This window comes from Lithobates pipiens, unplaced genomic scaffold, assembly GCF_037356315.1.
Source record: "Lithobates pipiens isolate NorthernLeopardFrog02 unplaced genomic scaffold, aLitPip1_a1.2 Scaffold_8, whole genome shotgun sequence".
Classification (NCBI taxonomy): domain Eukaryota; kingdom Metazoa; phylum Chordata; class Amphibia; order Anura; family Ranidae; genus Lithobates; species Lithobates pipiens.
This window is the reverse complement of record NW_027507903.1, coordinates 11,917,283-11,932,407: the sequence shown is the minus strand read 5'-3', so window position 1 is coordinate 11,932,407 and position 15,125 is coordinate 11,917,283. Positions and strand designations below refer to the sequence as shown.

The 15,125-nt window shown below is 43.7% G+C and overlaps 1 protein-coding gene across 2 annotated transcripts in view; it reads right to left on the bottom strand.

Moving 5' to 3' along the window:
- Nucleotides 1-4,025: 4,025 nt before the first annotated feature.
- LOC143963450 (immunoglobulin superfamily DCC subclass member 3-like) overlaps nt 4,026-15,125 on the bottom strand; it is a 319,528-nt gene continuing 308,428 nt past the window's right edge. The window contains exons 14-15 of one of the 2 annotated variants that reach the window (XR_013270965.1): nt 12,085-13,804; nt 4,026-12,053 (exon numbers count right to left, since the gene is read on the bottom strand). Coding sequence is in view for 1 of the 2 variants with exons in the window: in XM_077473082.1 (XP_077329208.1) it covers nt 13,673-13,804 (132 nt within the window). In the remaining variant the exon portion in view is untranslated. Of the gene's footprint in view, nt 13,805-15,125 lie in introns of both variants that reach the window. The other variant, XM_077473082.1, reaches the window with a different exon arrangement.

The window sequence follows — 15,125 nt, the reverse complement described above, 5'->3', positions numbered from 1 at the left end:
GACCACCATGTAAGGGGGGATTTTACACAACCCACCAATATAAAGAGGGATTTATACACTGACACCAATGTAAAAGGAGCATATACACCAACCACCAGTGTAAGGGGGAATTTACAATGACCTCTATGGAAGGGGGAATGTATACTGACAACCATTGTTGAGGAGATTTGTACTGGCCACCAATGTAAGGTGACACTTCTACACCGACTACCAATTTTAGGTGGGATTTACTCTGACCACCAATGTAAAGGGGGATTTACACTGTCCATCAGTGTGAGGGCAATTCTGCACTTACCACCAATGTAAAGGGAAATGTACAATGATCAACAATGTAATGAAGAATTTACACTGACAACCAATGTAATGGGGAATTTTACATCAACAACCAATAAAGGGGGATTTCTACACTGGCCGCCAATGTAAGGAAGGATTCAAAACTCACCACAAATGCAAGTTTGCATTTTTTTAACAATTACCAATATAGAGGAGTTTCTGCACTGGCCACTAATGTAATGGGTGTTTACACTGACCACCAATGTAATGGGTATTTACACTGACCACTAGTGTAATGGGGATTTACACAGACCACCAATGTAATGGGGATTTACACTGAACGCTAATGTAATAGGAGCATTGACAACAACCACCAACGTAAAGAGGGATTGACACTGACCACCAATGTGCGGTGGACCTTCACACTGGCCACTAGTGTAAATGAAAGGATTGTACACCAAGCCCCAATGTAATGAGAAGATTTATACTGACCACCAATGTAACTGAGGCATTTAGCCGGCATTCACATTTGTGTGTGTGTCGGGAACTCATGCAAAATCGCTTTCCTGACACCACAGAAATGTGCTGTCCTTTAGCAGATACATAGCAGTGCCATTAATTGTTAATGACACTCTCATGCATCGGCAGAGATGTGCGTATTCACATGCACCAAAATTCATGGTGCTGTGGCACCATGCTATTTTGAAAAAGAGTTCCACCTCCAATTTGCTTACCTTTGCAGAACAGGATGATGTTAGGCTTGATGATCACAATTGTAGGCAGGACTTTCAAGCATACCCCTTTACCTCCCCAGTGGGCAGCATTCAGCAGAAGTGATGGTAGAGATGACCTCATGGGGGCACGATATACATATGAATGCCGTGGTCTGTGGCTATTTACATAATAATGCCGCCGCTATTTACATATCAATGCAGGTTATTTACATGTAAACATGGTGTCTGTAGGTGAGTCATCTGTACACTGCGATAGGGCAGAGCTTGGCAGCATTAGTAACAGCATTTCACACTGAGATATCGGGACATGGCACAGGACTAAAACTTCAAGGGACAAGGGAATTTAAACTGGGATAATTGGCAAGTATGAGGCAGCTGCTCTGGGCCCCACAACAATGATGGGGCACAGGCAGGGTAGCTGTCCCTTTTGCCATGCATTAAAGACGTTCCTGGTTCTAATGGAGACTCTGATGTAAGGGGAACTCTGATGGGAACCCTGATATGAGGGGAGACTCCAGTGGGGAATCTGATGTAAGGGGGGTGCTAATAGGAACCCTGATGTAAGGAGAACTCTAATGGGGACCTTAAGAAGGGCTCCGATAGGGACTTTGATGTAAGGGAGACTCTGATGGGATCACTGATGTAATAGCGGCTCTGATGGGGGCTTTGATGTAAGAGGAACTCTGCTGGATTCCCTGATGTGAGGGGGCACTGATGGGGATCCTAATGTAATACAGGACTCTAGTTCGGAGCCTTAGGTAAAGAGGCCTCTAATGGGCACCCTGATGTAAGGAGGACTCTGTTGATCAAGCTGATGTAAGGAGGGGCTAATAGGAACCATGATGTAAGAAGGGCTCCGATGGGGACTTTGATGTAAGGGAGACTCTGATGGGATCACTGATGTAAGACCGGCTCTGATGGGGACTTTGATGTAAGGGGAACTCTTATGGATTCCCTGATGTAAGAGAGGACACTGATAGGGATCCTGATGTAATAAGGGACTCTAGTGGGAAGCCTGAAGTAAAGAGGCCTCTAATGGGGACCCTGATGTAAGGAGGACTCTGGTGGGCAAGCTGATGTAAGGAGGTGCTAATAGGAACCCTGATGTAAGGAGGACTCTAATGGAGGCCCTGATGTAAAGAGGACTCTGATGGTAACCCTGATGTAAGGAGGACTCTAATGGGGACCACCATGTAAGAAGGGCTCCAATGGGGACTTTGATGTAAGGCAGATTCTGATGGGATCACTGATGTAAGAGCAGCTGTGATGGGGACTTTGATGTAAGGGAAAATCTGCTGGATTCCCTAATGTGAGGGGGCACACTGATAGAGATCCTGATGTAATACAGGACTCTAGTGGGGAGCCTGAAGTTAAGAGGCCTCTAATGTAGGGTAACCAGACATTCCTGGTTACCGGGGACAGTCCTCGGATTAAGGACACTGTCCTCAAACCAAGTCTATCCCCGGTTTTGTCCCTGGATTGGATTTGAACAGGGGTTGGGGCATTTTCAAAGACAGTCAGTGCAGAATAAAATAAAAAAATCTGAATTTCTCCCCCCCCCCCCCCGCTCTGCCGCTCCTAATCGCTTGGGGGGTGGGAGTGTATGTTTATCATTATCTGTGCCCCTTTCTGATGATCATGTGCTGGTCGGAGCGGAGAGAATATTTCTTCAGTTTCAGGTGCATGCCTGTTCCACTCTTGCTTGCATGTTCTGCCTTGGCTCAAGTCCCGGCCAGCCACCTGCCCATCTCCTTGCCTTCCCTGGCGGAGTGATCTTCCTCTGCTCCCCACCCAGTAGTAGCCGAGGGTCGGGAGAGTAAGACTTGACAGGCTGTGAGGCGATGGGCAGAGAGTCACTAATTGCCGCCATTACTAGTTAAACAAAAATATGTCCCCGGATTTCATTAAAAAAAATCTGATAACCTTCCTCTAATGGGGACCCTGATGTTAGGAGGACTCTAATGGGGATCCTGATGTAAGAAGGGCTCCAATGGGGACTTTAATGTAAGGGAGACTCTGATGGGATCACTGCTGTAAGCCCTTGTACACACGGTCGGAGATTCCGACGGAATGTGTCCAATCGGACCGTTTTGTTGGATAATCCGACTGTGTGTGGTCTCCATCGGACTGTTTTCGTCAGAGTATCCGAAAGACCAAGTTTTCCAACTTGTCGGAAATATTTTCCGACAACATGATCCGATCGGACCTTGTCCAATCATGTGTAGAGAATTCTGATCGGACAAAGTGCCACGCATGCTCAGATCAAATTCCTACACCAAAGCTATTGGCTACTAGCCTGAACGTAGTCCCGTCGTAACGAAATAACGTCATCACGTTCTGAACGATCGGATTTTCCGACAACTTTGTCCGACCGTGTGTATGCAACAGTTTCGGACAAAATCCGTTGGACAAAATCCGACGGATTCGGTTGTCGGAATGTGCAAGGGCTAAGTGATGACGTTACTTCGTTACGACGGGACTACGTTCAGGCTAGTAGCCAATAGCTTTGGTGTAGGAATTTGATCTGAGCATGCGTGGCACTTTGTCCGATCGGAATTCTCTACACATGATCGGAGTATGTCCGATCGGAGCATTTTGTCTGAAAATTTTACCAACAAGTTGGAAAACTTGGTCCGTCGGATAATCCGACGGAAACAGTCCGATGGAGACCACACACAGTTGGAATATCTGACAAAACGGTCCGATCGGACACATTCTGTCGGATTCTCCGACCGTGTGTACAAGGGCTTAGAGTGGCTACGATGGGGACTTTGATGTAAGGGGAAATCTGATATATTCCCTGATGCAAGGGGGGAACACCGATGGGGATCCTGATGTGAGGATGACTCTGAAAAGTTTAGAGACCCCTGACCTAGAGACACACTTTTATTTCCACAGAGGCAAATAAACAAGAAACACACGGAAATAGAAAAAGGAAAAAAGCGGTGGATCCCGACACATTGTTTTTTGTATCACATTCAACATGTAAATTAATCCAATGAGCAAAAAAAAAAAAGGTCCAGTCAGTAGATTTATTCCTTATCTATAAAGACATTTCTTTACATAAAGGACAGGGTAATCATTTGGGCTTTATCGAGAACATTAGGGTTGTTGTGATGTGTGACAAAATGAGGACACATTGTAGGGTCGCTGTTGAGTCTTTTCATAGAGACGGTCTCACTGCAGGTAACTTACACCAAAAAAAGTCTAAAACAACTCCTCGCTCTACCAGTCTACAGTAACTGGAAGTCTACAGCAATGGAGGCCTCCATTGAACACCCGTTGAGATCCTCTTGGATGCACTCGCACATTTTCGAGGTTGGTAAAGTCCGGTCTCAGGCCAAGGACAGACTCCAGTTATAATAATATAAAAAACATGATAATAACGTCTTTCCCACAAATCACAGCAGAAACCGAGGGGGCCGCTTCACACAGACGCCCCGCAAACATCCTGCTGCAGACTAGGATTCCGGGGATTTTGCATGCAAATGAAGAAAGTGAGCATAGTCTTCAGAAGTGCCTTATGTACATCAACTCTTGTCCACAATATTAGCACCAACCAAACAAAGGTACAATAATCCCTTCACCGCAAAGGAGGTCCACCCAGATGTCACACTTTTCACATTTGTGTCTTTTTTTTTTTTTTTTTCCAACCCATTTTGCCATCCGATGAGATTACAGCATCAAGTTTTTTTTTTTTTTGTTGTTTTTTTTTTTTTAAAGTCTTTACAGTAAAAACTTGTATTATATAAAACCACAGGAATGATTCAGCCCTCAGCGTCAGTTGTCGTCATAAAAAAAAAAAAAAACAGACGGGGGCCCATGCAAAAAAAAAAAAAAAAAAAAATTAGAGGAGGAACCGTTCCTTGCCATCGCAGCCAATCAAATTGCACTGGGAACATGAGTAAGAGAATCTAACTGGCTACTTTTAGGAAACGTTCTTCCTTTAGCTGGTTTTATGCATGAGCGCCCCCCAGATGGATGGCTTATTTACTGAAGCAAAGAAAGTGGAGATGTCGGCAAAAACGGCCAACTAGATTTCGCAGTTTTTTTTTTGGCCGCCCTGGATTACGGATCCGGTTGTCTTTGCTCATGTAATAAATTAGCCCCGACGTCTTCTTTTTGTCATTTGCACTGGAAACCTTGAAGAGGAAGTATATATTATGTACATTTTTTTTCTTTTTTTTTTGCATCGCTCCTTAGACTGCTGGCGGATGCGTTCCAAGGTAAATATTAAAAAAAGGCACTGCAATGTTTTTGAGTTTTTTTTTTTTTTAATCTCTGTTCTCTTTCTATCAGTTTTTGTGGTACACAGACAGGACAAATAGATTTACCCCTCCACTCATCATCACCGTGACTAAGGTAGGTGTACTGATCAGTTATTATCCTTTATGGTGCAGAAAAAGGGCAACCAATCCGCAACACAGGACGCAGATTCACTGTAACCAAAACTAAACCAGGTAATGTAAGATGGCTTCAGCTCTGCTCTTTATTTGCCCGGAAAGGCCCCTTAGATGTGTTACGCCCCTCCAGTCGTTTCATTACCAGGCCATTTTTTTTGCGATACAGTACTGCGTTCCTTTAACTGACATGCGACCTTCTACCGAAATATCATTTATAAATTTTTTCCCCCCCTCACAAATAGAGCTTTTGGGGGTATTATATCACCACTGGGGTTTTTATTTTTTGCGACCCAAAAAAGACAAAATGTAGGTACCGCTCAGGTAGAAAGGTAAAATCTAACTAGACCCGCCTAGCTCCAAGCTGCAGCAATGTCAAAGGAAACGATCCATAAGCCGCACATCATGAAAGCAGAGCTATGTGCATGAAGTGAGATGAATGGCAGCCTCAGCCCGGACTCCAGTCAGGCCGCGGCCCCAGTGCGTTCCTCCCCTTGGAGCTTAATCATGTTCCCAGCGCTAAGGCTACCATTTATCTCACTTCATGCACATGGGTCTGCTTCATGATGTGCGGCTTATGGACCTTTTAACTTTTTTATTTTTTTTGCGCTATAAACGAAAAAAGACCAACATGTTGGAAAATAAACTATATTTTTCTACTTTCCGCTATAAAACCTATCCAATAAATTTTTTTTTTTTTTTTTTTAAATCAAACGTCTTCATAAATTTAGGGAAATACAGTATATATTCTGCTACATATTTTTGGTTAAACAAAAAAAATCCCAATAAGAGCCGGTTCACACAGCGGGCGATGCGAGGCGACACGACTCGCCTCGCTCTCGCAAGTCGCCCCCGTTCTGTACAATGGAACCGTTCTGAGAGGAGCGACTCGAGTCGCTCCGACTCAGAAAAAAGGTTCCTGTACTACTTTTGGGCGACCTCGGGGCGACTTGCATTGACTTCTATACAGAAGTCATCTGCAAGTTGCCGCTGAGGTCGCGGCAGGTCGCGGCGAGGCAAGTCGGAGTCGCCTCGCCTGCAGTGTGAACCGGCCCTAAGTGTATATTGATTGGTTTGCGCAAATGTTTTAGCATCTACGAACTATGGTATATATACTGGAGTTTTTATTTATTCTAATTTCTCTAAATTTTTTATACTAGTAATGGCGGCAATCAGCGACTTATAGTGGGACTGTGATATTGCGGCGGACATTCTAACACTAATGCCGCGTACACACGATCAAATTGTCCGGCGTACTTAGTCCGCCGAAACGCATTTCACCAGACAATTCGATCGTGTGTTTTTCTCAGCGTAAAGTCCGGCAGACTTAGAAAGTATTTTTGCAGTCCAATCTTTCCGCCGGACTTGGGTTTCAGCGCACAATACGTTCGTCAATATGCTAGTCCAGCGGACTAAGAATGATGCATGCTCAGAAGCGAGTACGAAAAAGGAAGCTATTGGCTACTGGCTATTGAACTTCCTTTTTCTAGTCCCGTCGTACGTGCTGTACGTCATCGCGTTAGCAAACGCCGGACTTTCTGTGTGTCCGTGTGTGGCCGAGTCCATTCGGTATAAAGTCCGCCGGACTATCGGCCGGATTGTTTGCCGGACTAAGTACGCCGGACAATTCGATCGTGTGTACGCGGCATAACTGACACTTTGTGGGAACCAGTGACATTAATACAATAAACAGTGCTAAAAAGTATGCACTGTCACTGTACTAATGACACTAGCTTGGAAGGGGGTTAAACATCTAGGGTGATCAAAGGGTTATACTACCTTCTATCCAATTATTGAAAGAACTTTCATGTGAATTCAAGTGCTGCATTTTGGACTTTTATATTTTTTTATTGTTTGACGATCAACAAACTGTGCTGGCTGCTTTTTATATATTATTATTTCTATAGTTAGCCCAGAAACCCACTACCCTTGTTTTTAACAAAGGGTTAACTGTGTGCCTAGCCTGTGTTTATACTTTGTGTTGTGCTTTTACTGAGGGAAGTGATGGATTTTCTTTCTCTGCTTTGCAAGGAATGAAAACCCATCACTCCCCCCCCCCCCCCCCCGTCAGAACGGAGATCTGCCTTGTTTACATAGGCAGAGCTCCCTTCTGTGTGTTTTCTCGAGTATTGGCGGGTGTCGGTGGATATCCATTGGCAGGACCCTCTGATCTGCAGAAGCGGTGTGTGCGAACAGTGTGCACAGGTGCCCCCTACCTGGAAGTTCAGAATTTTATATATATATATGATTCTGCACATCCTGGCCGTGCTGTGGCTGTAAATCTGCTATAGGACGATCGGCAAGAGGTTAATATGCTGAGCCTCGTTTTTTTTTTTTTCTGGAAAGAAAACGAGACTTTATTTTTCTAGTATGGATGGATGTGGTTGGATGATTTAACCCCCAGCTTCTTCCATCTACAATATCTGTGCAGTGGAATTCCCTTTACACCTCTCCATTGGGAAAATAAATAAATCAAGTGTAATGGTCACTGCAGATAGACTCTTCTAGCTGTAAATATTTTACCATTGAAATTCCAGAAGGCTATAAAAGTTTGATGGGCCATTAAGAGTTCTACCCAAAACTGAAGTATCCTTTTATAATTATAATTATGAGTAGTGACACAAAGGAGGAGCTCATTTTTTTTTCATAAGAGATTAAATGAGTGCCTTGTGATTGGGGTAAACCTAATTTGAGATGTCTGTGTCCACCATCAGCTTATGAGCAGCTCGAGAGAGAAAAAGGGCTTAATTGTAAGTTACAATGAAAGAAATCCCTTTAAAAAATATAAATAAAACAAAACATGGCATTAATCAAAATCTATTGACGATACTTCCCCTTTAGACTAGTGCCAGAGACAAAGAAGATGAAAAAAGGTTATAGTCACCACCATGATGATTCTCTTTCAATACAACTCTCACACACTTACAAAAAAAAACACAAAAAAAAAAACACATCAGCAATACGCATAGCTCAACTCCTACAAAAGCAAAAGAAGTAAAACAAGTCTTAAAAAATGAGGTAGCAATTGTGTGTTCAAAGTTTGGAAGTGCATCACATTGGACTTCAAAGTAAATCATTGTAATGAAGGGAATGTTACCTCAAAACAACATTATTATTTAGGAGCCACATAAGGAGGAAAGGGATGACCCACGTTTCTTCTGTGTTGACATGTTTCAGACAGAAGAGATGGAAAAATGGTTTCTAAGGAGGCATTCATTTTAGAGGACCATCATGTCTTACCAACAATATTTTCGTGGTGGGATTGTTGTTCTTTACAGTCGCATTTATTTTAGAGGACCACCATGCCTTTCTAATAAAATTTTGGTGATGGGATCCTTGTTCTTTATAGTGGCATTCATTTTAGAGGACCACCATGTCTTTCTAATAAAATTTTAGTGGAGGGATCGTTGTTTTTTATAGTGGCATTCAATTTAGAGGACTGCCTTGTCTTTCTAAGCCCTTGTACACACGGTCGGAGAATCCGTCGGAATGTGTCCTATCGGACCGTGTTGTCGGATAATCCGACTGTGTGTGGTATGCATCGGACTGATTCCGTCGGAATATCCGTCGGACCAAATTTTCCAACTTGTTGGAAATATTTTCCGACCAACTGGTTCGATCGGACATACTCCGATCATGTGTAGAGAATTTTGATCGGACAAAGTGCCACGCATGCTCAGATCAAATTCCTACATCAAAGCTATTGGCTACTAGCCTGAACGTAGTCCCATCGTAACGAAATTACGTCATCACGTTCTGAATGATCGGATTTTTCGACAACTTTGTCCGACCGTGTGTATGCAACAGTTTCGGACAAGATCCGACGGACAAAATCCGACGGACAAAATCCGACGGATTTGGTTGTCGAAATCTCCGACCGTGTGTACAGGGGCTAATAGGATTTTGGTGATGGTATTCTTGTCCTTTATGGTGGCATTCATTTTAAAGGACCACCATATCTTTCTAATAACATTTTGGTGGTGGGATCCTTGTTCTTTATAGTGGCATTCATTTTAGAGGACCACCATGTCTTTCTAATAAAATTTTGGTGGTGGGATCGTTGTTTTTTATAGTGGCATTCAATTTAGAGGACTGCCTTGTCTTTCTAATAGTATTTTGGTGATGGGATCCTTGTTCTTTATAGTGGCATTCATTTTAAAGGACCACCATATCTTTCTAATAACATTTTGGTGGTGGCATCCTTTGTTCTTCACAGTGGCATCCATTTTAGAGGATTGCCTTGTCTTTCTAATAGGATTCTGGTGAAGGGATCCTTGTTTCTTAGGTTCCTTTAGCCAAATGTTTTCTCAATTCTTGGGTAGAGTGTAGGTATATAAGGGATACAACTACTTTAGAACCCTATTTAGTTATTTATTTCGGTCCTTGTCCCTGTAAGGGGGGGGGGGGGGGGGGTGTGCTCTTACTTTCAATTTTATGGATGTCACCGGTACATGACTAGAACAGAAAATTCTAAATTTGTTCTAGAGACTGCACTCAAAGGTGGGATTATCCCTCGCTTTGATGAGATTTCATCTCACCTCTGGTTGTGTCTCTAGAACAAGAACTGGGGGTAAATTTCCTCAATGGGGGACAGACAGGGATAAAAATGTGATAAAGATTCAAAACCTTCCCTACTCAGTACAAAACTCCCAATGTGTGCTGGAGACTACAGTCTAAGGTGGGATTCCCCCTCACTTTGCTAAAATCAATTCTAGCTGTGTCTCTGGAATGGAAAGTAGGGGCAAATTTCCTCAATGGAGGACAGACAGAAATAAAAAATCAAAAATTCAAACTCTTCCCCACTCAATACAAACCGCCCAATTTGTTCCTCTTCTTTCTGGTTGTGTTTCCAGAATAGGAAGTGGGGGTATATTTCATTAATAGGGGGCAGACTGTGGTAAAAATTGATAGGGATCCAAAACATTCCCTCCTCAGTTCAAAACTCCCAATCTGCTTTGGTGACTGCAGTTAAAGGTGGGATTACTCCTCACTTTGATGAGATTTCCTGTCACTTCTGGTTGTGTCTCTTAAAGTTTGGTAGTAGTCTATGCCCTTGTACGCACGATCGGAGATTCCGACAACCAAATCCGTCGGATTTTGTCCGTCGCATTTTGTCCCACGGATTTTGTCCGAAACTGTTGCATACACACGGTCGGACAAAGTTGTCGGAAAATCCGATCGTTCAGAACGTGATGACGTTATTTCGTTACGACGGGACTACGTTCAGGCTAGTAGCCAATAGCTTTGATGTAGGAATTTGATCTGAGCATGCGTGCCACTTTGTTCGATCGCAATTCTCTACACATGATCAGAGTATGTCCGATCGGAGCATTTTGTCGGAAAATATTTCCGGCAAGTTGGAAAATTTGGTCCGGCGGATATTCCGACGGAAACAGTCCGATGCAGACCACACACAGTCGGAATATCCGACAACACGGTCCGATCGGACACATTCCGTCGGAATCTCCGATCGTGTGTACAAGGGCTAAGTGTTCTCACCCCATTCTGCCTAATGTGACCATTATAAAATTGTGTCTTTCCCAAGCTGCTGGACTGTTGTTTTACTAAGAATACAATCAGTGAAGTCAGATTTCTCAGCTTGGCATCACAAGCAAGAAGAAAGCTAGGAGCCTCATTAGGGAGATTTCTTGTTGGTGGGCATGAAAATATATAGGAAACCAGTCCACTGAATGATTCAATTTATTAGCACTACCTACAACTGAAATAACTATTTTAATATAGCTCAGAAGTTTAGTAGGGGTAGCACGGGTAACCACCCAAAGCAAAATTTAGACAGGAGGGTGATATAATGCTGATTGCTGAAATGATTTTGAGAATGTTGTACATGATGTGAGGGATGAGTCCTGGAAGCCAGATATAGATCATCATTATCTGGGTTGTGGTCAAGAAGCAGCTGAAGTACTTAGAGATTCTCACCCATGCAGGCGAAAGAGAAGAGAAGGAAAACTTTCCAGCCTTCCAAGAATTATTAAGTTCTGATATGGGACCCAAAATCTAGAGGCTTGGAAAGAGTTTTGATGGGAAAGAACCTCCAAGCCTGGTTACGGTGTCCTATCATATACAGTCTCTCATCGGATAGTGTCCGCTGTGTACTGCGCATGTGCAGTACACAGCACTCACAGATTCCGAAAATAGCCGAAGATGAACGGCGCCTGCGCCATGAGTCCAGGTTCTAGCCCCACCATCCAAGTGGACATAGAGTTGGAATATAAAAGAGCCGAGCACAGCGAGGCCGAGTCTGAAGCGTGGCAAGCGAAGCGAGCCAGCGAGGGGCCCTCTAATTTTACCAGCCCTATGTCCGCTTGGATGGTGGGGCTACCACCTCGACTTCCGGTGCAGGCGCCGTTCATCTTCAGAGATTTTCCAAAGCTTCTTCTGCTCCCTACTGCGCGAGCGCTGTGCATGCGCAGTACGGGGCAGACACTATATGATTGCCGGACTGAATACACCAGAACAACGGATCCTGTAGTCCTGAAAGTGTTAACCCCCCCCCCTGCAAGATAGGGCTGAAAAGGACAGGAAGCAGTCAGCAGTTGTTCATGAGGTGTGGTGTGGAGCAGAACACGCTTGTGAGAGGGAGCTGTGTACTATTTGGGCTAAGGAGACACTGCTGAGCTGTGGGGACCTTTGTTTGGACCCCTGGAGCAGGTGGGGACTTCAAACCCTCTTATGGGACAAGGTTCTGCTGGCGGTGAGTCAAAGATTTGCATCATACCTGAGGTTGATGGACTGTTCTGCTTGTTTTCATGCTGAAATTAAGCTGGTTTTCATTTACCCTTTGAAAAATAAAGACTGCTTGCTTTTACCAACATGGCAGGTTGGTGACCCAGACACACCCTACACAACATATATTACACATATTCAGAATTTCCTTGGGCAATATAACTTGCACAAGCAGTAAGATATGGTAGATATGCTTTACAACATGGATAGAATGAGGTCTGGCCTAGAATGGTACAAGTAAGGGCTTGGTATTAAAAACAAAACAAAAAAAAAACTATGGGGTAATAAATTCCTTCAATTGAATCATTAGACAGGCATTCCTACCACACATTCCTCATTAGGTGGCTCACTAATGCCGCGTACACACGGTCGAACTGTTTGACGTACTTAGTCCGTCATACAATCCGACGGACAATCCGGCGTACTTTCCACTGAACGGACTTGACCACACACGGATACACAAACAGTCCGACGAAAGCTTGCGCGATGACGTGTACAGCACGTACAACGGGACTAGAAATAGGAAGTCCAAGACACAGCAAAGCCCTGTAAATCCTTTCTGGGCATGCGCCATTCTTAGTCCGTCGGACTAGCATACTGACGACCGTATTGTCCGCTGAAACCAAAGTACGACGGAAAGATTTTTGGAAAAACCGAAATTCTTAGTACTCCGGACTGCACGCTGAAAAAGTCCGCTGAAGCCCACACACGCGCGTATTGTCCGCTGAAATGTGTTTCAACGGACTAAGTACGTCAAACAGTTCGACCGTGTGTACGCGGCATTAGACAGACTAAGCTATTCATGCATTTTTTTCCCTTAAAATACCCAAATAATAAAAAATAAAAAAAACCTAAATAATAATAATCCACTGCCGGGGCACACATGCATGCTGGACATGTATGAAGCAATCAAGAATAACAGACAGATCACACTTGAAAACATTCATCCCGGTTGAGGTAGGTTTGGTGAATGACCTCTGCGTACGGATTCTTGTTACAGTCTATATCCGTCTCATAACAAGTCAAAATATAAAACAAAAAAATGAATGAAAACTACAAAAAAAATGAAATATTAAAAAGTCCAACCAGGCTACAAAAGCAGCAGACATCCCTGGGTTATTCCCAGGAGCCTCAACAATCATCTGACACAAGAATACAAAAGAGCATATCAGAATTATCAGTGGGTAGTGACATGAAAAGAGGTAAGTTCTCTAAAAAACCTGTAGGTCCTGCCGCCAGAGGGCTTCCAGCAGGCAATTTCCATGTAGTGATAGTAAAAAACAAAAAAAAAAAAACAAAGAGACGGCTGCCAACAGTCTCTGGAGAGTAACAGTCTATAAGTGCCGCATTCTCACATATAATAATAAAAAAGTACAAAATTCTATCAAAAGGATATAAAGGGATCACAAGGTTTGGAAAAATGGAGACCTGAGATTGTGTAAAAAAAAAAGCTCCGTCAGACTAGGTTGATAAGGAGCAGCAAGGATTCAGGACCAGCTTTAGAGAAAGATCGGAGAAGGTTCAGTCCTTGGTTGTGGCTGTAAGGCTTGATGTAAGGTGCCCCGGAGGGTCTTCTTCGGTAAAGCTGATTTCATCTGGAGTGATGGTGGACACCAGCATTTCATCCAGATGACAAGATGGAGTAGACTGTTGCTGAAAGAGAAAAAAGTGGTTAGTGCTTAAAGGCCTCACGTATACATTGAAAGACAGTCTGTGTTAACTATTAAATCAAACAATGAGTGCCTTCCCGTGCATGGTGTAACCCAGTCTTTCTCAACATTTTCAATACAGGGAAACCCCTGAGGAGAGAAAGACGCTTCTCAGACTGACCCGGTGTTCTCACAGTGTGTGGCCATTGGCAGCGCTACTCTGGCCATCCCCACTGACGCGTTTTGCCCTGCCCACCGGGGGGGACCTTTGTGACCTAACCCTGGTGAGCGGGGCAAAACGCATCAGAGGTGAGGCCCGAAGCAGCGTTGCCTGAGGTCGCATATTGCGAGAGCAGCAGGTCGGTCTGAGCGGCGTCTTCCTCTCAGCATGTCTATACTTTTGAATTAAAGCTCAGACGCCGGCTACCACAGTCTGAGTACCAGCAGGGAAATTTTCCATTCACCAGCTTTGAGCATGGCTAAAAGGCCCAACATGATCACAGGGGAATTATTGAAGTAAAGTTTCCAGTCTCAGGGAACCCCTGCTAAAAAATACTATATCTACAACTCATGATAATTTGGTGTGATGGTCAGTGATGAAGAATGATTCTTACACTTGTGGTCATTGGGAAGAATTACCCCCTTTCAGAGAGCAAAAAAGACCAATGTTGTCAGTGGAAACTTATTTGAGAGACAGTAATTGCTCTTTGATCAAGGAACCCCTAGCAAACTATGGAGGAACCCTAGAGTTCATGGAACCCTGGGTGAGGAACCTTGGTCTAACCCAGTGATTCTCAACTAGGGTACCTCTCACTCTAGGGTTCCTCCAAAGGCTGTAGGGGTTCCTTCAGCATTGGGCAATTTCTGCCTCTCAGATAAGTTCCCACTGATACCATTGATCTTTTTAGCTATCTGTAAGGAGAAAATTCTTCCCAATGACCACAAGTGTAAGGACCATTCTTCAAATTGACCATCACACTAATGTATCATGAGTTTGTAGATTTCTAATTGTTAGAAGGGGTTCACCGAGACCGGAGAACTACTTCAAGGGTTCCTCTGTGTTGAAAAGGTTGAGAAAGTCTGGTCTAACCTGACAAATATTTCCGACATAAGGCTCATACAGTGGTAGTCATAAAGGGTGTCCCAGACACTCTTTAAAATTCTGTTGCTCCTACGCAAAAAACAAATGTTGGTACAGCCGACAGATTTATGTTCCTATCCATATATTTCACCTGGCAAAATGTACTGGGTCTTCCCAAATGTCATCATTGTTCTGTGACTGCCCTAGGTTTTTGAGCGATGAAATCAATGAAGCACAGTTTTAA